Genomic DNA, 26689 nt, shown 5'->3' on the forward strand with positions numbered 1-26689 from the left:
AAGTCATTCCCTCAAAGCAGCATAAGCGTTTGGACAAGTAGTGAAGAAGATATGAACAAAATATCAAATCTGTCTATAGCTAGAAATGCAACCAAACTGCCTGATAGTGAAGCTGATAGCAATGGATTCCAAAGGCCAAACCCCAAGGCAATGACGTCTAGAATGACACAAGAGAGAATAGACGTCCTCTAGTGCCAAGAATGGATCTGAAACTCACACACCAATTTCTTCTCATATTCATGTTGAACAAGGGCCACAAGCTCTCCTTTTTATTTCTACTTCATAGGATCGACCCACTTTTCAAAAGCAATGTGGGATAAAGTGTTCTAAAATAAAATAACACCTTATGTCTCCCTTAGGCTTCCCTTTTTCAACGCACAACCCAACATGAATAATATTAAAGTAACACTATTATTTTCACATTTAATTTCAATGTTACTTTAATAAACTTCAGGCATTAAAATAAAATAGTAATTGGGCTCAGAATAATATGAGTGATAGCTCGTTAGAAACCTCTCATCGAGGAGAATCAAACCTAGTCACTAATTCTGACATCACCCATGCCTTGTTGAATTACTAAAAATAGTAAGTTTTCCCAACACCATGTAAATCAACTCTATTTTGGCCCAAAATGGAAATGACTAGGCCAAAACATCTCTGGATCCCACTGACCTCTTTGTTAGCCTCCGGGACCACGTAGAAAAAGGCTAATGGTCACACAACTGGACAACTACTAAAGTGGGGACATTACACCTGGCCAACTGCTGGAACATACTAAAAATGGGTACATTACATGATACATCAATAGAACATAGACTCTTAAGACTTTCATGATCAATCCCATTGTCCAATTGTATTTTTACTACACACACCTTTGTTCCACTCATTGGAATCAACGGGTGGCTCCAATGTGTCTGCCACATCTTCCCAACTTGGCCTCTGTTTATCATTATGTTCTTTGATGTTAGCGTTTTCCTCTTAAATACTTATATCTTTATCCTTAGTGAATTTTTTCAGACCTTCAAGGTCTTGGTTCAGCATACAGAGTAGGTATCAAGTAGTGGGTAGATTGTATGTCCTCCTTTTATAAAATCATTGCTCCTTCTTGAACAAAGATCATAAATTTGTCTTTTGGCATAATATCCAATACTGCAGAAACTTGAGACATTATGAAAAAATGCATGAGTTTGTGATTAAACTAAATAGGGTTCCTCATAACGCCTTGAAAAGATCTCATCCCTAAGCACAAACCAAAATTTTCAATTTAGAACCAAGCTCATCAGTATAATCAGCAAGAATTTCAGGCCAGGTAAGACCAGGTTTACAATTCAGCTAAACAGGGTGACCAAGAAAAATGGACCAGATATCACAAGAATACACTGAAAGAACAAATAATCAATAGTTTCAGCACATCCACACACACTAGAACTCAAAGGTTCAACACCAATAAAGAATAAAACTGAGCCAACAGCAAGTTCTTTAAGGAAATCAAGCTTTCTTGGGTTCAACATGTGAATGCCATAGCCAATCAAAAATCAAGTATCATCTAGGGCTTGGCCACCGAAGACCCCAACTACAATTATACTACTATCTTCCCCTAACATACTATAAATTCGTTAGTAGAAACCTCCATCAAAGAAGTACCATTTGACCATTTCTATTGATTCAAAAACATATTAGTATTCATCAATTTACTAGGGAAAAACGAGCCTATAGCTTTAGGGATTAGAGTACAAGTTTTCTTCTGAGAATTAGGGATGTTGTATTTATCTGTAAGTTCCTCCCAATTACCCAATCAATTATCAACTAGAACGTCTGGAATGTAAGAAATCCATTTCTTGCTCCTCAACTTGGTAGAGCAATACTGAGTAAGAGTGAAAGGTTTTCATTGAGAAAGATGCCCCACTAGATTGCTCTATCCAATACTGAGAAGGCAAGTTGTCCATCAATTGCATTCATGGAGCATATAAGATAAATTTATGAATGTCCAACAAGAGACCACAAAGAGGGTACAAGGGAACAAGAGAGGCCAACCTGAAGGAACACCAAACGGTGTATGGGGGAAGTAGAAGCAACAACAAACAGAAAAAAGAAAAGCCAAGGGGCAGCCACACTCAACATTTGTAATGTCCCCATTTTTGGTATGTCCGTGCATTTGATGGAGTTAGCTCATCATCGCAACCCTCATGAGTTGATAAGATGTTTTGGGGGTCTCAATTGTGAACTTACTATTTTTAGTAAGTCTTTTATTGGCAATTGCTATTTTTGGTAGTGCAGTAGGTGACTTCAGCAATTGGTTGTCACTTGCAGTTAATAAAGTAATAATTGCAGGAGCTCTTATTTATTTATTAATTATTGAGTTGCATTATTATAATAATGTTTATGTTATTATAATAATGGCATTAAGAGATATTTCTAAAAAGCGTATTGGAAAGTTCTAGTGTTGAGTTCTTTTGGGAAACTTCCACAATTTTTGAGGTGGAATTATTAGGGAAACTTTGGCCAACGGAAGGTTATAAATGAGAGCTCATTGCATTGGGAAAAGCTCGCTTTGGAATATATTTGCTTTTGTGCCTTTCTGGCTTTTTCCTAATTATTGACTTGTGAGCCCTTGTGTCTCATCTAAGAAGTTCTTGGCAATTGTGTTGAAGTATACAATTGGTCAACATTCTCCTACTATGTCTATTGTGGCTTGGAGAAATCAGAGAGTGTTTAATTGCTGAATTGTGGAAGTTGCGTGACCTTGCTGGAAGGTTACATTGGTGTTCGAATTTGTTCTGGAAGTCTGTATACTAGCAGCCGTGGTGAAGGAAGACACTATACCGTAGTAACATTGCATACTCCTTGCGTTTTGCATTGGAACAATTGTGGCAGGCCATGTCACATTTGCTAGAGCCTAGGTTACATAAAGGCAGCCGTACTGACGTGTAGAAGGAGTCACGTCAAGCAGCAGCCCCTTACACGTGCCCAACAATCTACACACTTGTGGACAGCAAGGGTTTTCATGACTTGCGGCTGGAATTGGCAATAAAGGGAAGACATTTTGGTGGCATGGCTAGGCACATTTGAATGCAATCCAAGTGCCAATATTAATATATGTAATTTTGATCTGAGGTTTTACAAATAAAATACAGAATTTCCTTACAATTAAAATCTGATTTTACATCCTCATTTCAAAATTCTTGTAATATCAAACTTGGGAATACTAAATAAATTAGAAAACATTTAAACATTGCCAAACTATTAATTCAGTAAAAGAAATTGGTGTTATTAAGTTATAGACGACAAAGGGTTTTTACAGTGGTATCAAAATGGTTTACTACCAACTTGCAGGAATTGGGCTCCAAATTAGTTGTTAGTGGTCAATATGTGATCCATTATTTGCTATCATGGTTGATGATAGAAGATTTGTGCTAGGTATGCACTATACCCAAAGAGATCATAATTATCCTCCCAGAGAAGGAGAGCCTGAGATTCCGTTTGGTTCGGTTGGTAGTCCGGGTGGTTTTGGTGGCACTAGACTACGACCCACAAATGCTGAGGTTGATACAGATGCCTTGTAGGCATTTAGGAATATTGTAGGCAGGCAACAACAGATGACAGGTGTACTGCAGCAGTTGTTTGATACTCTATAGCAAATAACACTTCCTCAAGGATGGAGTAGGGAAAGAGCTCGAGATGTTTCTGTTGGTTCTCATAGATCTCGAGTCGAGGATAAAATCCAAGATGGTGTTAGGTACAGAGATGCAGATCGGGTTCGAGTTGAGGATTGTGGTGGATTAGCTAACAGAGCTGACATACATTCTGGCACTCATGATAGGCTGCAGAGGCCCACGTTTCTGAGACCTGAGTGGATGCAGTCAGTATTGAGTTTGAGGCCGCTCCTTTTGCTGATGATGTGCTGGCACACTTTATGGAGTGGGATGCTTTACCACAGGCTGTTAAAGGGCATTTGAATTTTGATAGGTTCCTGACTCGGAAATGGGAGCATTCTAGAGTGAGGTCGGCACTTGAGAGACAATGACCTCGACAGACTGAGTTATAGCAAGTTGCTAGTAAAATGACGTTAGAGCACTTTGATGGTATCGGGAGAGTTACAACTTAAGCTTGGATTCATAAGTTTGACACTTTTTTGGCTTTGTGTCCTATGTCAAAGGTGGACGTTATTAGACTTGGAGTGTTGTATCTGGATGGAGCTGCCCATGACTGGTGGTACCATGGGCTAGTTTTGTAGTAACATGATAAGATCACTTCCTATCAGAAGTCCGTGGATTGCCTGATCAAGAGATTTGATAGGAAGGATTTGGAGGTGTACTTCCATGAGTTGGCTTAGTTGAAGCAGTCTGGTGGATTGGAGAGTTACATCAGTGAGTTCTAGAGGCTTTCAGTCATGGTTTATGATATTTCAAAGCGCAGTAAAGTCGTATTATTTATGGAGGGATTAACTAAGCCACTCCATGGATGGGTGAAGTCATTTGTTACATCCCAACTTTTGCCCTAGATTTTTGAAGCTAAATATAGCCATTGAACCAAAATAATTTTTCATGCTCAAGTGAAATTAGCCATTGTTTTATCATGGTAGTTATAGTCGTCGTTTTATTTATTCATGTTCATGTGAAATTGAAGCAGTTATCTTAAGCCGTTGCATCGATCTAATTACCATATGAAATTGAGTCAGTTAAATTTAGCCTTTGTGTTTATGTGAAATGAAGACAGTTTTTAGCCGTTGTACATTTATGATGAATCAGTTAGTATTTATGATGAAATTATCTAACCAATTATGAATCATGAATTGATGTTTTGGCGAGAATGTTGTTTCAAAGGTTGCAGGATGAAGACCGGAGCAAGAGGGGAAGCATTACAAAATGAGGTCATTGGAATGGGATGGTCATAAGATCCAGTCATCAGACATGACAGGTTTGACCTAAAAATCGCCTTGGCAAGTTAATTTGGACTTGACAACAAATTTCTTAGTGGAATCCGCATGAGCTAAAATTAAAGTTAAAAAAAAATATAATATAAATAATAAATATAAAGAAAATTCTTACCTTAATTTAATAATAATATCACCTTACATTATTTTACTCTCTTAATTAAAATCATAAATATATAAACACAAGATGGCACTTTTATATTTAAAAATTATAATTCAATAATGCCACCTTGTACGTACATATTTTTAACCTTAATAAAGACAATAAAATAATATGAAATAATATTCTTAAATTGATCCTTCATCTTTCCACCTCTTTCATTTTTATTTTTCCTCTTCCCATATTCTTTCTTTTCAAATTCTGGAAGTCAAAATGAGTCTTGTAATGGCAGGGAGCCGTAAAGTCAAATTTGATTTAATAAATACACTGGCCTTGTCGTCTTTCGAGCACAATGAATATTCGTCTGCCTTTCATTCTGAAAAACGTTACCACCTTGCTCTGCCACGGAACCCAAAACACCATTATACTTTTGTCTTTGCATTGCTAGTTGACGTCTGTACCTGCAGAAATCTGAAGGGAGCAACCGAGTATAGAAATATTTAACCCGACTATGTAGTCGTGGGTCAAGTAAGAACGTGTTGAGTTTTTACTTTCCATATTTCATTTACAGATTTTGTTCTTTGCGAGTCAGGTTTTGGTTCAAGCCTTATGTAATACTTTAGACTATAACTATCATGCTGCTTATTTTATATTTTGAATTCTTGTAAATGTCTCATAGCCTGCATTCATGATTTCCTATTGAACAGTAGGGTGATTAATAGAGGAAGCCGACTGTGGCAAAATTAAAGCTTGATTACTCTTTTCTTTCTCAAAGTAATACCATACATCATCACTTGTAATTTTGTTTTGATAATTTCATCATCAAATCATGTTAAACTCTGCATTTTTCCTGAAAGGATATACTCTAGACAAATATGTTTAACATTATAAGAATAATGTTCAAATTCTGAATATCTAAGGTTGTAGAGTCAGAATCTTATGAAAAGATACAAGATATAATGGTTCAAGCACCGAGGATACACCGGTCTAATGACCTATTAATGGTGAGAGGTGTGGATGACCTTGATAAAAAATAACAAGAATGATATCAATAATTGAAAATGCATAAATTAATCTAATGCATATAGCTCATGCAATTCCACTTTGATAATTAGTTGTCAAGCTGAGTGGTGGTGATTGGGTTATAAAACCCACCTCTGAAATCCCTGGCCAGGGTGATAATAGGCAAACTTGCCACAATAAATTGATCGCGTTGTTGTCCTGATGCTTCAATTATTCAATCGAATAGCTATTGGGACCTCAACCCACCTCAGTACTCCGATGACTAGATCAATGAACCTCCCAAGCCTGACCTTAGGGTAGGAAGGGCCGTTCTATTAAATTAGAACCTGTGGGGATAAGTAAAAAAGTCCGCGGTTGGGAGGTTAAGCCTATGATAATGCTTCTCCTCTCACCAAAGTCAAAGCTTGGACAACCAATTGAAAAAGTCTCTCAAGTAAATCAGTAAGTTTCTTTTTCTTTCAAGTTAGTATTCTTTCCTTTTTCAGCTGAAAGATTCTTCTTGGGAAAAGATAGTTGTTATCATAAGAAAATCTAGTTAGTTATTTGTAGCATGTTAATTGCATCTTTTCATTCTAGCATTTTATTTTAGAATTAAATTTTTCAACATTTAGTTTGAAATCAATTTCAGTAATTCAGTTAGATTTAATTTCAGTATTTAGTCTAGATTTAATCTCAGCAATTAGTCTAGATTTAATTTCAGCTGATTATGTAATTGATCGAATATGAAATGAAATGTAAACTTAATAATCTATTTTTGAAATGAGAAAAAAGAAATAGAAAACGGTTAGTTGAATGTTGAAAGTAGTTGTAGAAAATCCAGCTGTTACATATGGTATTAGAGCACTGGGTTCAACACTGAACCTAGGGCACATCACATTCTTGAAATCTAATAAGTTGAAAAACAAATACAAGATGCTAGTACGTAGAACGCCTCGCAAGAAAACACAACATCCTATATTCCCATATCTCATTAAGAATATGACTAAGTACGACTATTCTTGCTGTTCTGAGCCTCGAGATGATGAGACTAAACCAAACCATACAACCAATGAAGAAGGAAAGGATTCGATGAACCCTTGCCAAGAAGGCAACGTACAGGAATAAACTAATTCAGATTTGGAACGCTCAACAGAGCAATCCCCTCCTTCATTTTCATAGATCATGGATGGTACGAGACATGTACCAAACAGAGCTAGAAGTTGCAAAACAAAAATAAACATATTCTATGAATGTAGGCAACCTCGTTAGAGGAATTTTGTAAATAAAGGATTGCTTTGTCAAGCAATGGATATAAATTTTTTTGTAATTTTTGCTTCATTGAGCAATGGAAATAAATTATGTAATTTTTTCTTTGTCGAGCAATGGATATGTTTTTGCAATTATTCTTTGTCGAGCAATGAATATAATTTTGCAAATTTGCTTTGTCGAGCAATGGATATGATTATTGTAATTAAAGATTAGCATAGTTGTGCAATGAAAATGAATATTGTTTTGAAGAATGATTTTGACAAACTATGGGACTAAAAACTTTCTCTTTGCTTAGTTGAGCAATAAAAACTAAACTAAAAACTTAACTGTGTAAACGAACAGGTGCAAGTCCTGAAATACAACATGAGTAACAACGAGAATATGGAAAACCGAGAGATAGTTCGAGAGAACCATCAAACCTCTAATGATCTATTACTTCAAATTCTGCAAGAAACACAACTAAAATTAGAAGCTATGGATAGAAGAATGAGCGAGATGGCAGCCCAGATGGGGCAACATCGAGAAGAAATGCAAGAAACACCCAGAGTCGAGACTGAAGTCTCAGAACATAATAGAACCCCCTCCCCTAAACAGACTAATAAACTAAAGAAAAAGGAAATTGTGGCTGACTTATCTACTGATATTAAGAAAATTAAACCTCCTAAATTCTCTGGTACTGATTTTGGAGAGGAAGCCAACGCAGGGCTAATAGAGATGGAACAATACTCTGAGATCCGAAACTTCCCTAAAACCTCAAAGGCAGTTTGGGGTATATATCAATTCATTGGAGAAGCAGCAACTTGGTGGGGAAACACCAAGGTGGAATTGAACATTAGATCTACTGATATTACTTGGGAGAATTTTGTAAACATATTTAGAACAAGATGGTTATCTCAAACTTTCTACGACCAAAATGATATTAGTAATTGAAAATGCATAAATTAATCTAATGAATATAGCTCATGCAATTCCACTTTGATAATTAGTTGTCAAGCTGAGTGGTGGAGATCGGGTTATAAAACCCACATCTGAGATCCCTAGCCAAGGCGATAATAGGCAAACTTGCCACAACAAATTGATCGCGTTGTTGTCATGATGCTTCAGTTATTCAATCGAATAGTTGTTGGGACCTCAACCCACCTGAGTACTCCGATGATTGGATCAATGAATGTCCCAAGCCCGACCTCAGGGTAGGGAGGGTCGTTCTATTAACTTAGAACCTATGGGGATAAGTGAAAAGGTCCACGGTTGGGAGGTTAAGCCTATGATAATGCTTCTCCTCTCACCAAAGTCAGAGCTTGGACAACCAATTGGAAAAGTCTCTCAAGTAAATCAGTACGATTCTTTTTCTTTCAAGTTAGTATTCTTTCCTTTTTCAGCTGAAAGATTCTTCTTGGGAATAGATAGTTGTTATCATTAAAAAATCTAGTTAGTTATTCGTAGCATGTTAATTGCATCTTTTCATTCCAGCATTTTAGTCTAGAATTAAATTTTTCAACATTTAGTTTGAAATCAATTTCAGTAATTCAATTAGATTTAATTTCAGTAATTCAATTAGATTTAATTTCAGTATTTAGTCTAGATTTAATCTCAGCAATTAGTCTAGATTTAATTTCAGTTGATTATGTAATTTGATCGAATATGAAATGAAATGTAAACTTAATAATCTATTTTTGAAATGAGAAAAAAGAAATACAAAACGGTTAGTTGAATGTTGAAAGTAGTTGTAGAAAATCTAGTTGTTACATCATTGGACCATTGCTTCTCTCCAAGTAGCGATGAGGAAGGCACGAGACTTGGACTCTTCTTCTTGAAGCAAGGTTGCTTCGAAATCTTTTGTTCTTCCACCTGATGATGAGAAGTCCCCACTAGTTATTGAGGACAAGGCCAAGTCAGTGGTGAGATCTTATGTCACTTCGAGAGAGGATTTGAGGAGGCGTCAACTTTTCTTTTGGTGAAAGGGGCCTTTCTCTAAAGGTCATACTTACACGTTGAGGCCAAAGGGAGCAGTGAATCGTGGTATGTGGGTTTACGCTGATGAGATTCAGGATGAGTCATCACAACAACATGAGGATGTCAATGAAGATGATCATATTGATGATAGAGTTTATACTGTGATGAGTATTTATAGGTTGGTATTTGACTCACTTGTTCAGGATTTACACCAGGCACAGAGTTGCTCTAAGGCTAAGGTGGATGTGTTGCAAGTCATGTTATTGATTCTGTTGATGCTTTTGACATTCTGTTGGTTTAGTAAGGACAGGGACATCACTTGTTTCTTATGGGATCCCAATGGAGGTTTTTGTATGATGTCAGATTGCTTGAGGACAAGCAATCTTGGGGAGGGAGGACTGTAATGTCCCCATTTTTGGTAGGTCTGTATAGTTGATGGAGTTAGCTCATCCTCGCGACCCTCATGAGCTAACAAGATGTTTTGGGGGTCTCAATTGTGAACTTAATATTTTCAGTAAGTCTTTTATTCGCAATTGCTATTTTTGGCAGTGTAGTGGGTGGCTTTAGCAATTGATTGTCACCTGCAGTTAATAAAGTAATAATTGCAGGAGCTCTTATTTATTTATTAATTATTGAGTTGCATTATTATAATAATGTTTATGTTATTATAATAATGACATTAAGAGATATTTCTAAAAAGCATGTTGGAAAGTTTCTAGTATTGTGTTCTTTTGAGAAACTTCCACAATTTCTGAGGTGGAGTTATTAGGAAAACTTTGGCCAATGAAAGATTATAAATGAGAGCTCACTACATTGGGAAAAACATGCTTGAGAATATATTTTCTTCTTGTGCCTTTGTGGCTTTTTCCTGATTTCTAACTTGTGAGCCCTTGCTGAAGGATAAGTATCTCATCTGAGAAGTTCTTGGCAATTGTGCTAAAGTATACAATTGATCAACATTCTCCTACTGTGTCTATTGTGGCTTGAAGATATCTAAGAGTGTTTAATTGCTGAATTGTGGAGATTGCGTGATCTTCCTGGAAGGTTACATTGGTGTTTGAATTTGTTCTAGAAGTCTGCATATTGGCAACCATGGTGAAGGAAGAGACTGTACAGCAGCAACATTGCATACTCCTTGCGTTTTGAATTGGAACAATTGTGAGAGGCCACGTCACATTTGTTGGAGCCTAGGTTACATAAAGGCAGCCAGACTGTGTAGGAGTCACATCAAGCAGCAACCCCTTACACATGTCTAGCAAGCTGCACACTTGTGGACGGCAAGGGTATTCATGACTTGCGGCTGGAATTGGTAGTAAAGGGAAGACGTTTTGGTGACAGGGCTAGGCACATTTGAATGCAATCCAGGTGCTAGTATTAATATCTGTAATTCTGATCTGCGGTCTTTCAAATAAAATAAAGAATTTCCTTACAATTAAAATCTGATTTTGCATCCTCATTTCAAAATTCTTGTAATTTCTACTACATATCAAACTTGGGAAGTGCTGAATAAAATAGAAAACCTTTAAACATTGCCAAACTATTAATTCAGTAAAAGAAAATTGGTGTTATTAAGTTATAGCCGGCAAAGGGTTTTTACAAAATTCTAAATAGGCCTCATTGCAACAAAGAGACCCAAAACTGAGGGATATGATCCAAAACGAGAAGAAACCCTTCTAATGGAAGTGGAGAGTAGCTTCCGAGACTAACTCCGACAATGCCAAACAAATCTAGGGCACTGCTTGGGGGTATAGGGACTAAGCGGCTACTTGGTACCTTGAACCTAGGGGACCATAGAAAAGGAGGTGATGAGTTGGCCAGTGACTTATGCCAAAGGAGATAGGATCTAAGCAGTTGGTCGCAAAGTATCATTGTCTCTTGAAGGTTAAGGGCCAAGCACCTTTGGTCTGAAAAATTGAAGGTAAAAAAAGATCAACAGTCTCTGAAAAGGCAGTAAAACCACCCTCTAATCTCATAGTAACAATGACACCAAAAAATGAAGTAGGTCTCCATTTCAGGCTCCCCCGTGTCATAAAGCCAACAAATCCTATCATCTCTATCAATCTAGTAATTTTTCTAGATACAAAGCCGATGAGAACTAACTCTAAAAATCCTAGGGAGATGTGCAACATGTGCATCCAACACAGGGAGACCAAGCTTTCCACAAAGATACAAACAGTTTGGATCCAAAAAAGTTTAATTCAGTTGTTCCAAAAATAATATCATAGAGAGGTACATTGTCCCACTGCTTCCACTTTTTGATGATAAACATAACCAGATTATTCCTGATCAACACTCTCCATGGCTCATTTCCTTCTAATGCTTTGAATATGCATGTTGAGGCTAAGGCAATTACATGAGATATTAGATCCTCAAGTCCCTGTGCTCCTAACTTCCTAGCTTACAACACCAATTCCATTTGACATAGAGCCTTTTACTTTTCCCCATGCCATTAGACCAAAGAAAGTCTCAAGATTTTCTTTAACTAAATGGTTTGAAAATTAGCAAAGAGCCAAGAAGAAGAGTAGTAAATTGCATGAGAAGCCAAAAGCTTTTGCACAACTTGAACTCTACCAGCAATGGAAAGCATGCGAGTCTTCCTTTTTCCATGCCTCCTTTCAATCTGGGAACAGATCCATGACCACATGTCTTTCGTTGAGGGATCAATAGAAAAAGGAATACCTAGACATCTACTAATTATATGAGGACCAATCCACTACCAACCTTTATTACGTACCTAGGAGGGGGCTTCTTGTATCCATTCAATAACTATGGATTTGTGCGGTGCTACCTTTGTTCCTGAGGCCATAGAAAACAAATCTGAACTTTCCAACACATTGTCAAAACTGGCCTCAGACAACTCAAGGAACGAGGCCATATCATCTACAAATTGAACATTAAACGATGTATCTTTATTGGGAAGAGCAAGGCCCCTAAAAGGGGCCCCAAGATCCACAAATCAAAGAATATAAAATAAAGCATCTGAATCAATCACAAACAGAGAAGGTGCAACAGGAAAACCCTTCCTAATTGATCTTTTGGGGGGAATAGACTTTAGACAAAACACCACTCACCTCAACAACTGTGAAGAGTTTTTAAACATGATAGGGATCTACTTACAGAAGTCTGGGGGGGGAGGGAAGCCAAAGGCTTATAGCATGCCAATAACAAACAGCCATTCAATTTTATCATATGATTTTTCAAAGTCTAGATGGATCATGGGTGTGTTCTATCTATCTTCTTTGGCCAAGTTCATGGGTTCCCAACTGGTAATCAAATTTTCTAAAATGTGCCTTCCTTTAATTAAACTAGTTCATGTGACAAAGATGATTTTATCCAGGATACTAACAATTCCTCTAGCCATCAGTTTAGCCATGATTTTATAAGAGATGTTCAACAAAGTAATTGGTCTCCAAATTTTTTTTGTGTTTTATCATCATTCTTGGGTAGAAGTTTAATAACCACTTTTGTTAATATTTTCCCCCAAAGAGCCTTTATCAAAAGCATCCTCATATATAGTCATCAGCTCAACACTAATCTACTCATAATTCTCTTTATAAAACTCCATTGGGAGACAATCCAACCCTGGTGATTTTTGTAATGTCCCCACTTTCCAATTAGGTTCGAATGTTGCAAGCATGTATGCCCCTTCAATGTATATAGTCCTTTATCTTTAGATATCAACTTTGTGGCTTACTACAACACATCTTGTAGGTGTCTCTATTGAATATGAATTTGGTCTCTGGTGTCTTCTTCTCACTATATCTTTTATCACTTAACTGAAGTCTATGTTTGGCTATTGTTCAAGTCTTACTGTTTCTACTCAGAGGGCTTCTTAGGTTGACATTGCCTTAGTCCTTATTGAGTTCCCTCTTTCTTGAATTATTTCTTTTTCCTCTAATCAACATGTATAGTTTTGAAGTGATTTTGATGTACTGATGTCAATATGCTGATGAGCTCTCTATTTAATGTTTTTTATTAAGACTTCACTATCATTTTTCTTGTATTCGGATAGGGTTTATTGACAAGTTTAATGGTATATTAGGGATGTTGCCTCCTGTTTGTTGTTGACCATGATAGCTCTATAGCTAATGGTGCTTCCTTGTGGCTGGTATCACTTAGTCCCTTGGCCAATTATTACCATTCCACTGTACGGGTCTTCTTCCACCAAGAATTATCTTCCTTGTATTATATTGGGTGAGGCCACTAGAGTTTGCTGACTTCTTCTTTCCTTTCGTGAATGCTGATACTGGATTATTTATTGCAAATTTTCATATTTATTGTTCTACTTTTTTATCAAGTTTTGTATAAGTTCTGAAATATTTTTTTTATAGATTGCAAGAATCATAGAATGAGTAGTCAAGGTCCAGTAAGTGGGGTGGGATCCAAAAGATTTAAAATTGATAAAAGCTCTCCTTTGTGGAAGTATACAATAAGAATTGAGCAATGTGTTGGAGGGGGAGGGTATATATGAAAATGCAATTTTTGCCAAAACCAATATAGAAGCTCATATTACCGGGTTAAACGTCATTTGATAGGCCCGCCAGGTCAAGGGATTAGCATGTGTGAGGGGCCTCTAGAGGGAGGTAAAAAGGGGTTTCTGGCTTCTCAACTAGCAGTCGTGTTAAAAGAACAACAAGAGGCTGATAGGTTAGTGTCAAAGGTGAAAAAATGATAAATCAAAGCAAAAACCACCAACAACACCCTCTCAAACAACCACTAGAACACATCCCTTCCTACCTACCCCATCTATGGATGAAGATGAAATAGAAACACCCCCATCCCACAAGAGAGGCCCATTAGATAAGGCATTTGAAAATGAAGAGAGAAATTGCTGACATAAAGACTGGGCATTGCCTCATTATGAATGGTGTTTCATTCAATCTAATGAGATCACCTTATTGAAGAGAGATGGTGCAAGCAATAAATGAAGCACCTCACGGTTACCGAGCCCCTAGATATGAAAAGTTGAGAAACATCATATTGCATAATGAGAGAAGGAATGTAGAAAACCTCCTCAATCCAATAAGAGATTCTTGGATCCAAATGGGATTGAGCATTGTCTTTGATGGATGGAAAGATTGCAAAAACCGTCCATTAATAAATGTGATTGCTGTTTGTCCCAAGGGGGCAATGTTTTTGAGGGTGGTTGATTGTGAAGGGAAAGTAAAGGATACAAATTTTATTGCCAAACTTCTCATTGAATCCATAGAGTCTGTGGGAGTTGACAATGTTGTCCAAGTAATAACGGAGAATGCTAAAGTTTTTAAGGTTGTACGTGCTTTGGTAGAAAAACGATATGAGCTTACATCTTTTGGACACCATGCACTGTCCACTCCTTGAACTTGGTGATGAAAGCAATTGACACCCAAATTGAATGGGTGAAAAAAGTATATGAGGAGGGTGAGCAGATCCAAATGTTTGTGACAAACCACCATATGTCACAAGTAATTTTCCGAACTTTCTCTCGCTTGGAATTATTGAAGGTAAATTTTAAACTTTATTTAGCTTCATTTATCATTTCAATTTTTGTGTCATACGTTACATAATTTAATACATATTTTTTAATTTTTGTGTTGTTTACATATTTGATATTTGAAATGTGTTATTGTATTAACTTACAATTTGAATTAACATGGCAATAGGTTGTTGAAACAAGGTTTGCTTCACACACAATCGTCCTTAGACGACTTGTGAGGGTGAAAGAAGCATTGTGTCAAATGGTTATTAGCAACAAATGGGGTTGATGGAAGCAAGCCGATATAGAAAGGGCTAAAACTGTAAAGGATTTGATCTTGAGTTATGATTTTTGGAATAGGGTGGAATATGCATTAGAACTCACTGAGCCCATCATGTCTATGCTTCGGTATGCCGACACTTATGAGCCTTGTTTGGGGGACATATATGATGCCATGGACTCCATGCTAGAAAGAATGAAATCAGTAAGTTTAAATTTTTCTACAATACTTTTTCCTTGTTTATTGAGAGATTTTTATTTTTTATTTTAATTAAGTTATTAACACTACATCAAGATAACTTACATATACATCATTTGACATCCTAGGTCATTCAAAGGAGAGAGCAGGATCCTGAGGATACCTTGTACAATAAGGTGAAGAAAATTGTTCTACATTGCTGGAACAAGATGACTACACCTTTACACCTCCTGGCTTATGCACTTTCTCCCAGATATTATAGCGGTGAGATACTTTCTATTCCTGGTAGAGTGGCACCATACAGAGATCCTGAAGTTTCCACTGGGTATAAGAGGGCATTTAGTAGGCTCTTTAGTGATCCTGATGTGGCATCGAATGTTAGGAGAGAGTTTGTAGATTTTGTCTCTGGCAAAAATGCAAACCCTATTGCAATCAATGACTAAAGTAGAATGGATGCCATTGGATGGTGGTACTTACATGGGCAAAGTTACATGTACCTCCAACCTCTTGCCATTAAGATCTTGTCACAAGTATGTATTTAAGTTTTTTTTTCCTTTTCTTACGGCCACTTAGCTTGTCGAATTAGCACTCTTAAATTCCTACTGTATTGTAAAATTACAATTTCTAGTTTTTTAAAATTGTGTTGGTTGTATCTCTAGGTTGCGAGTTCTTCTGCTATTGAGCAAAATTGGAGTACATACTCCTTTATGCACTTAGTGAAACGTAACCAATTGGGTTCGAAGAAAGCAGAGGACTTGGTATTTATTCACAACAACCGACGCCTCCTATCACACAAGGATCTAGGATATAAGAAGGGACCAGAGAAATTGTGGGATGTACTACCCAAGACTTCCGACTTGGATATGACTGTCCTGGATATATCTAGAATTGCCTTTCTAGATGTTGAGGATGAGGAGGAGGATGTGGTCACATCTGGGGCTAGTGGAACTGTTTTGGGTTCCAATGATGAGGAAAATGATATAGATGAGGATGAAGCCATTGATCCCTCATATTTTGATGACCCATTTGACCCTTGAAGGGTATTTGCATCTTTGATACTATGAGTCTATGATCATCGATAAACTATGTTTAAACATTTGTAATTGACTCATTTATGATTTATCACCATATTTCAAACTTTATTAAATTATAATTTATTATCTATCAATCTAATGAAGTAGTCTAAGTTTTGAAATTCCATTTTGTGTTTTAGTGATTCAATGCATGATTTTATTTGCAACATTAGCATAGATTAATGAGTGAGTATTTAATGTTTACCTTTGACATTTGGCATTGATCAATAATCAAGTAACATTGATATATTCATACTATGAAATGACTTAGTAAGTTAGTTTTACAACTATGCGAGTTTCTTTTTTCTTTTTTGCATATATATACTCACAAAACCACCCACAAACCCAAATGGGGAAAAAAAATTTGCCCGAACCCACAAACCCGAACCTTGAACCCAAATCCGTCCTCGAACCCGAATCGGCAAATTAGTAATTAGATCAAACCTGAAAATATAGTGTTCTATCATGCAGAATATGAGCACTAGGCATTATAACAGACTTTAAGATGATGCAGCATATGTGCTGTAAATGAGTCTCCCAAAAAGTAGACAGTGCACAAAAACATTAGTCTAAGGAAATCTAATGTTAGGATATTAAGATTGCTTCTAAAAGTATAAAAAATTCAAAACGAAATGAAAAAGAAACAATATAGCAGTAAAAACTAAAGCAAGCTGTGTAACAACTTATGCTAATCTTCTCATTGTCAAGTTCATTTTGCCATAGAAATTCAAATTCTGTCACTATTCTTAAAACAGGGGATGGTACTCTCTGTACACAAGAGAAAAGACTAACTTCCTTAACATTGACAATGCTCACCTGTGAGACCATCAATGCCAGATGAAAATTTTTCATTTGCCGTGCACGAAGAGCATTGACCGCAGGATCCTTTGTATTACCTAAGCAGATAATGACATAAATGAGACTCGTCCATTATATCAAACCATATGAAAAGTGAGGCCCAAAGGCATATAAAACTATTACAACATTAGCAATAGAGCTTGTCTGTGCTATAGAGCATAAGTACCAGCATTCAAGTATGTAAGACTTCTGGGAGCAGATGTTTTCTCTAGATTAAGAATAACTCGTTGTGGAAAGGAAAAAGAAAAAAGGATAATTGACATAAAATCCTCACATTCTAAGGATTCTTGAAAGTAATTTGCAAAAATGATTTTGGGAGAATGTCTTATTGCTTACTTTTCATGACTTTTATTCATCCCTGGCAGAACATTTAGTGGTAACTTTTCTGTTGTAGGAAATTATTTTAATATAAGATTTAGTATTTTAGGAAAATATATTTATCATTTTTACTCTTAGTTATAATGTAGTTAAGCTAATGCCTTCCTCCAATAACTGCATTGCTGATGATACAAAACCCACACATGTTTTTTGTGTATGAAAATACCATATTTCTCCATTATCATAATGTTATTTGACATAAAATAGTGGAATTACCTAAGAAATGTAGTTGACATTCCAAAATAACACTAAAGAAACAAGGACTGAAACAAATATCTAATTAATATGATTATTTTATGGCATAAACGTGTGGCAGCTGCAGCCATTTATTGTGCTCACTCAAATTTATCTACAAAGAGATTCACTTCTTAATAGCAGACGTGTTATCTAAACTGAAAGAACATTCCATTAAAGAAGAATGTAAAAGATTTGATTTAAACAGCACCCTATCATCTGCCATAGCAACCAGAGTAATGTATATTCATCTGACAGTTGCCTCAAACCATGTGAGTCATGTACACTTTGTCTCTAATGTTATAAATCAGCTGATTTATAATGAAATAAAAAACTCAAGACAGACTGAAAGAAAAAAAATTCAATTAATGAGACAAACAGCTGAACAAAGAGAAACCACAGGCCTCACATATAAAGCAACAGAGAAAATAAAAATGCTCCCTCAGAAACAAATCCAGTAGAAGAATAAATAGTCTCCAAAAACTGAAGTAGAAAGTGCCAGTAAAAGTAATTTCATGGTATAGTTCTGTAGATAATCAGAGGTCTCAAAATGTTTGGATTTCAACAAATGGAAGAACAAATGTCAAAGCAGATCCTAATAACAAAACAATATTGAGGAAGATTCAACTTCCGTATCTTGGTTTATAACTGCCATTTTTTTTCCAATAAACAAAGGCTCATATTGAAGGCATGTCTTACACAAACTTTATGATTTACATTAAAGATTGAAACATATGATAATGCAACTACTGAATACTAAGAATTTTTAGCTTTTTCTCTAGGAAGAAATAATTTGTAGCATAATTTTCGTACTCCAATTTCCAGCCTGTAGTTCTCCCAATCTAACAACACTGTTGGCCTCATCTACAGCCTCTTGGGACACACTCAGGAGGACATTTGAGGCGGAGTTTAAACTGCTATGAGACGACAATGAGATTGTCGCCAAGCTTTTTAATACCGAACAAGTGAAGAACAAGAATGTGAAGGCTTAAAGTCATAGGCTCAAGGAATTGCTAGCCAAGTTGGAGAATCAGTTGCCCAACAAGTTGAACAAGAGCCGGTTCATCTAGGGGCCAATTTCCTCATAGTGCAAAAAGGTGAAAGTGGTGCCTATGTCCTCACACGTCAAATGCCTACAATTGAGTGATGGACATCAAGAGTGAAAACAAGACATCCTCTAGAGAGAAGAGGAAGATAACTGATGACAAGGGCACCAACAGTAGTACCGATGATGAATCGACAACCATCCAAGCCCTATGGTAGTTATGATGAGAATGATGAAAGAATTCAAAGCCAAAAAAGGATCTAACAAATAAAGTAAGAGAAAATAGTGTAATGAGTACAAAATTGAGGGGGACGCAAAAGGTAATTATCTTAAAATAATGTTTCACGAGATTTTCCAAGTGATAGGTCATTCAATAAAGAAGTGTCCATATTATTTAAAGACTAGAAGTACAAAAGTACTCTTCAAACAAGGAGAGTCCACTCCAATGAAACCAAAAAACATATCACTAGGAAGTTATGGCAATTAATGGGGGTTGAATCAAATATAGTACAGCTCCATAGGGCATTCTATCATACAATGTTGACAATTTAATGAATGGGGACACTTTGCAAGAGAGTGGCAAAATAAGATAGACAACATATAGTTACTAAACAAATTGTATGAACCAAGTGACCATGAAGACACCAACAACCCAAAGAAAAAGGGTATTAATATGTTGGATGTGGAGGAACAAGATGAGGCAGCTTTGGAAATCACAAAAGCACACAAGAAAAAGGTGTACCTAGACCCTCATACGAAGAAGAGACAACTCTGCAAAGCAACAGTAGAAATAGAACAAGTGATAGAAAATAAGTAAATAACCTCCAACAAAACTGCAAGTACATCAGTGCAATGAAAGCCACCAAAAGAACATAGTTTGGCAGATGCTAGAGACAACCGTACCCATCAAGGTGGCAGACATTGTAATGTCCCCCATTTTAGTGAGCATCATGTTTTAGTGGTTTAGCCTATCACTGATCCTCATAGGCTAATAATGTTTAGAGGGCAATGTTAAGGAGATATCTGGTATCTTAGTTAGCTGTTGGCAATGCTTTCATCTCCATATCCTTGGAGTGTTTTAATGGAGCGTTATTCAGGGTTTTCTAGCTGTATTTCAATATACTTTCTGTTTATAGTAAGTAAGTGTATTGATAGAGGCTAACCTTACTATTTATAGCTTGACACCTTGGTTAGTAGTGAATGCAGTGGGCTGGTGAAGTCAAAATTGCTTTACGATGATTAATTATTGAGTTATATAATAAAATAATTATTGTTAAAGTTGTACTTTAATAATGATTTATTATTAAGTGTATATCATTACTGAACTAAGTGAACTTCATTGGGATTTCAATGCTTTTAAAAGTATACCTTGTAAAATAAGTGCTAAACTGCTGTTTTACAGGGCAAATTTAAATGAATAATAATGTACACTTTATATTACAAAGTATTCATTAAAACCCCAATGTAGATCTCAAAAGTTATTAAATGCTCAGTATGAGGTCAACCTACTTGGAGAAGTTATAAAAAGGCCACAAAAAGCAAGTAGACTCATTATTGTAAGATTATTTGGCCTTGTTTTTTGTGTTCATGGGAATTGTGCGTTGAGACCAAGGGTTTCAGTCCTTTTGTGCATTGAGACCAAGGGTTTCAGTCCATTTGTGCATTGAAGAATGAAAAATCTCCTTGTCATTGTAATTCTAAAGCTGTGGAGGGCCAGTTGAACTATTCTCTGAGTGTAGACTTCATACAGGAATCCAATCTAAGAATAAAGAGCAGATTTGCACAAGGGTTTGAAGCATATTTGAGGTCTAACTATTGCAGACTTGTAGAATAATATAATGAAATATCTTCATATTCGATAATTTTATATTTGTAATATAATACAGTTCTCACCTCAAGTTGAATTTTCTGTTTCAGGGCTAACTAAAGGTAGATTCCAAGAGGGGACATTACATTATGATAGACACAACAAATATAGACTCGTGGATCAAGACAAATGTTAATACGGATGATCTAGACCAACACATCATCGATTCAAGATCAAAGGTATAATGAGGAGTCAGGACCACCTAAGGCAGAAACATTGCAAATAACGTGCATTGCCTCCAAATATAAGGGGAATTCTAGTCTTAGAAGCATAAATAAATGTTGACATATATCAATGCTACAAGTTTAGTACCTCCCCCATATAGACAAAACCTGAAAATTATAATATTACAAACCTATTACACTATGCAATATGATCTATAAAAGCATCTCAAAGATTATTGCTTCAAGGCTAAGGCTACTGAGAAAATGTCACAAACAATATAGTATTCATAAAGTGCTCAACCAAAACAAATCTTTACCACCATCTTGTTGAACCTTGAAACATTGAAAGCATTCAATAGATGCAATTTGCAGTTCCTGCTCAAAACATAGAACAACTTGATTTCTGCAAAGAGTTTGTTGATTTGTTGATCAGGATAGAACCTGAGTCAGCATCCTAATTTTCTCTATTTTCCACAACGGCTAAAATGGGGTATGAACAGAAATGTTTATAATGATTTCTATTGTTTTTCCAATCCATTGTAAATAGAATACAGACCTATCACTGTCATTTTCTAAAGGCTTAGGTAAAGCCACAGTGTAATGTACCTTCGAAACCACAATTAAAGCTGTAGTTATCATTGCATCCATCCCTTCCATCCTCTCCATTCAATTCATTGTGCTGTAAGAACATGTTTTATCAAAACAACCTTCAGCTTCGCAAAATAATTAGCTTTTAACAATATTCAGATCTAAATGTCAATAACAGATATAAGTTTGATGCTTAAAGACATACCTTAGAGTTGTACGCAACAAGATCGTATAGTGTAAAGCCATCATGTGCAATGACAAAATTGATGCTGTGATATGGCTTACGTGCATTTACCTATTAAATAGATAAACATATATAAGCTTACTGGAACAGGTATATTTATGCTTCAAAAAATTATTTAACTTTTCCAAGACTATTGAGATCAGATCCATAACTACTTTACTCCATTAGCATTCTACAACATGTAACTTAGTATTTGCATTAATGTTTGATGATAGAACAAATAGTGAGAGAAAAAATAGATGATAAAAGAAGTAAAGCTTTTTTCACTTTGCATATGGAGTATGAAAGAAAATTGGAAAATTATCTAAAGAGATCTCTTATTATCCAAAGTTATCCATGCAACGAATGTATCATCACACCCTAAGGTACACCCTATAATTGTGACTATAAGCACAAAAAGGTTGTACCTAAAGGGACTCCCCTAAATACAAGATGTGAAACTTCATAGCTTCTTCTTCTTTATCCTTATAAAAGATGCCAGTTTTTACCATTTTCTTCCAATGCAAATAAGGAAAACATTTGTCACTTAATTAAATTTATTTTATGCATGCGTGCAGTGCAGAGACAAAAAAACTGAGACATAATGAGACAAGGAGATTTGGAGGATTGCCCATGATTCCCCTCAACTAAATGTTACTCCTATCTAACCAAAAAATGCAAATATATCATTGAGACCATGATTAAAACTGGTATCTGACAAGGTCGTAGCCATCAAGTGGTTAGCTTCTGTAAATTTTAAATAGGATAATCAAACTTAACATATAACAATGCGAATAAGATGTAATCAAGTGGTTAGTTGATAGCAAGGTTGCATGGAGACAGAGGTACTTGGGTACTTTAGAGATAGGTATGGGTAAATCTATGGCTATTTATTCAAAATAGGAGACAAGTGGTTAGTTGATAGCAAGGTTGCATGGAGACGGAGGTACTTGGGTACTTTAGAGATAGGTATGGGTAAGTCTATGGCTATTTATTCAAAATAGGAGACAGGAGTACTTTTGGTACATCAATTTTTTTTAAATATACAATTTTATATTTTATAGAAAATCTGAAAATATAAGGACAAGGAGTTTTTAAAACAAGAAAAGTGATAAAGTTTACTGTCAAACATTAACTTTGAAGATTAAGTACACAAATTGAAATGTCATACAATCATTGTATCTAAGTTTCAAACTGATTAGTGATTACATATTGAAATAAGTTTGATAAACAGGAAGGCAATACACAAACAAAAAACTGAAACAAAAACCAGAAATCTTGACCAAGGTCCTTAGATATGATGCTCTCCACTGAGTACCTCATGTGGGACACACGTCACAGTACCCAATACATGACCTAGGGATATGTGTATGAGTACCCATGCAACTATGGTTAATGCACTCAATCATAAACTAACTACTCAATTGTGTAAAAACAATTGAAGTTGATGGACTATGGAGCTTTCACATGGATGATTGGGAAGAATATCTTGTCCTAGAGAAATAATTACAATTATGCTAAAAATATCTTGTCTATCAAGAATAATAATGGGTGTGATATTAGGAAAAACAATCTTGGCATGAGATCTAATTTGGTTTTTTGAAGGGCTTGAATATAAATCTTGATTTCTCTTACCTTTCCCTTCTACTGCGTTTACATGGTTTATTTCTGAAAAGAGAAATGAAGATGTTTTTCAAACCAAAAGGCACCTTATGGAGTCTTGTGGTAGACTCACATATTATAACATTATTTTATAAGTCACTATGATTCTGGAGATCCCAAAAGAAGGATACATAAAAATTGTTAAGGCTCAATAATGGTGTACAAATCAGATATCGGATTTGATTAAGTTTGGCCTCATACTATGAGAAAAACTATATGAGATGCTTATTAAAGAATTCATATAATTTCAAAACAATTATGGCAAAGTTCATACTTATGAGTTTCCTTAGGACAATTCCCTCATGCATTCAATGAGTAGACTGAGAGATAATTGCCAATTCAACAAATATATAGGATGTATACCAGACTCAGTATGATGGTTCAGTTTGCTGCCCAACTACAAAATTACAGCTGCAAACAATGACGGTGCTCCAAATGTGCTAGATTACGAACAAGAATACCAACAAGGAAAATGAGGGTAGGACTGAAACCCACCAAAACTGCACAATCCAAGTAGGAAGGTCTTTCACTTCCAAAATGGAGAACAATAAAAGAATTCCATAGAGTTCGCAAATACAAACAAACCAAGACGCATACGTAAAACTATCCAACACGATGGATATATATACCACGTCAAAGGAAAACTCCCAAAGGACGAGCGATGTGCCAACACACGACGTGACAAACATCTATGCCTACGGAAAACTAAAGATGGGCCCGAGATATAAATAAATTGATTGGGACCCCAAATGCAAAAATATTACTATTTCATTTTATTTAATGACATCGATATTAACCTCAATTCCATCCACGATAGAATCCATGACGTGTGAACAAACAGTAGCAGAGAACAGAGAAAAAGAGGACCAATGCAGAAAAACAGAGAAAAAGAAGATCAACACAGCAGCAAGTAAACCAAAGATAAAAGAGGAAGGATGAAAAAGCACCAAATGACACAGAACAAAACACAAACCCCTAGGAAATCGAGGCAAAGGTAAAACAACGCAGAAGGAAAATGAAGATGGAGGCATGGACTTCATAGAAGCCAAGAGGAAGGAACTACAAATGACATCAAAATCAACGAAAAAGGTAGACAAAGGAAAGGGAAGAAAAATGGCAAAAAATGTTGTTCACCCCATAGGTGAATAGGAAATAAACATATAACTTAACAAAGTAAAGTATTATTCATTCATCAAATGCTTACATACAAAATAATAATATTCAAAACCAACATGATCCAATCACATAAGTGTATGCCATATTTATAACATCTGACGTGGTGCCAATGAAGCGACACAACCATGCCCATACCCAGCCGTCTAACTACCCAATTCACTGGACAACATCATCCCCAATACTGAATCCACTAGGACCTCAGTCGATACATCTGTGCTCTCTGCCATGGTTGTGGGTGGACTCATAACAATGGGCACATGCCTCTGGCCGAATGGAGGAATAAGCGGCATGGGGGTGGTGGCTATCACGTGTGCCCAAGTCGGCAACTGTGGAGGAGTGAAAAGTGTCTTAGGTGGGGACCTTGCAATTGCCTCATCATTCCCAACCTCTGCCAAGGTACTCTCTCCCTCTGAATCGGTCCCACTACTCTCCGTAGTATCCTCCCATCCGCTATCAGTGTCACCATAGGCATCTAAGCCCTACATTAACCTCTTTTGGCCGGCCACGTGCCACCTATCCAAATTCCTCTAGTAGAATATTGGAGGTTCTCTTGGCGCCAATCTTTCTCTTGGTGGGACTTCAAACTCATCCACTAAAATTTGATGAAGTGTTGCTTCAAAGAACAACCCAATAGAATGATGCAGCATATAGAATGTGCGATGTTGCAATGTCATGAATTCCTCCATTCTATCAGTGAGGACGGTCGCCCAATCATATACCATACCATTCATAATGCCATTCATGAAGTTAATCTATGGCAGGACGATATCTGAAGCCCTACTCACCCTAGTTAACCTGCTCTTTATCATGTCCATGATACACTGCCAAAGGCCTTCCCGAATGAAGTCTCGTCACAATCTTGAACTCTTCGTACCCTTTATGAGGGAGTCAAATTCCTCTAGTGTGAGGTCACGTCCCACAAACTTCACCCAGTAATCCTTTTGTTCTTGTGGAAGTTTGTGGTTCATAGTTAAATATTTGCAAAATAAAAGATTTTAAACTGTATTTCCAGAATTAGGTGCAAGTTTAATCTTACAATTAGAAATATCCTAATCAACACATAACTCCAATTCTGACTACAGAAAACATCATATTAATCAATTACATAATTCAAGCAATGCATAACAGCCCTTTTCTTTTATAGTTTCAGCCAAAGAAATTATATCCATCCAATCATATATCTACATTAGAAACTATCAAAATGAAGTCGCTACAGACAAGAGGTAACATCCAAATCAAATAGCTAATCATAGGGATCATTTGGCTTGATGAATTTGAGCTTAATGTTGTCAATATCCTCCCACAAACTAACGTGGTCTTCTCCCAAAAATTGGCCAATCCAACCAAAAAGAGGGAGGGTATTTAAGGTGGAGAAATCGCATCAAAAAGTTTACATTCCATCTTATGACAGGTTTCCACTTCCTAAATCTTTTCTGGTCCGAAGTGAACACTATAGGAAATAAGGGAGCATTATTTCTCCCAGTCAGATTTAAATCATCATTGCAAGGTCTGGAAATCATTTGAGCTTCGTTGATATTAATCAGTATCTTCTCTAGATCTCCAAGATAAAAACTATTAAATAGTCTCCTGCATAAAAGCTCTATGGCGTATTTTTCTACTTCCGCCATATGAACCATAGCTACAAACATTGATCCAATATCAGAGGTAACTCTGTATCAATCAATATTAAAAATGGATTCTTTTCCCAGAATTCTAAACACTGCTCTCATTACTAGAAAATAGAGGACACTAACATATCTTTAACAATCATACCTTTTACCGGCCCGTCAAATGCTATTTGTGTTGTAGGACCATGTAACTTTATGATAGTTTCCATTATTGGGCATGACTGAATATTGGACCTATGTTAAATGAATAACGAGTGCTACCTAATATAATAGGAGAAGACATTCAACATCCAAGAATGTGAAGGGACGAGAAGGCCATACGGTCAAGGTTTAAAAACATTATGTATTTGAAAAGAAAATCAGCGGAAGCGAATGCCAAAAGCTTAACAATTCCTATTTTATATCTCCTCTTTTACAAGGAAAATCATTAGAAAATTGATTGATGCTAAGATAGGAGGCCACAAAATTGCCAAACCCATAAGCCTAAATGTGACAACAACAGAAACTAGGATCTAAAAAGGAATAGTATAGGAGAGAAAGCCTTCCCATTTTTTGGTGTATTCTGAGAAACAATGTTTTCAGGTTACACCAAGAAAACGGGAA

At 36.2% G+C, this 26689-nt stretch overlaps 1 protein-coding gene across 2 annotated transcripts in view; it reads right to left on the bottom strand.

Annotated features, from left to right (window-relative positions):
• The window catches only part of ISA3 (isoamylase 3), a 313468-nt gene that overhangs the window by 101171 nt on the left and 185608 nt on the right, over window positions 1–26689 (bottom strand). For both annotated transcript variants that reach the window (XM_089804631.1, XM_089804630.1), the window contains 3 exons: window positions 21603–21692; window positions 21416–21488; window positions 17080–17159 (listed from right to left, as the gene is read on the bottom strand). In XM_089804631.1, coding sequence (XP_089660757.1) covers window positions 17080–17159; window positions 21416–21488; window positions 21603–21692 — 243 coding nt within the window. The remainder of the gene's footprint in view (window positions 1–17079; window positions 17160–21415; window positions 21489–21602; window positions 21693–26689) is intronic.

Source organism: Cupressus sempervirens, chromosome 10 (assembly GCF_028749045.1).
Source record: "Cupressus sempervirens isolate cs-2001-9-10 chromosome 10, ASM2874904v1, whole genome shotgun sequence".
Classification (NCBI taxonomy): Eukaryota; Viridiplantae; Streptophyta; class Pinopsida; order Cupressales; family Cupressaceae; genus Cupressus; species Cupressus sempervirens.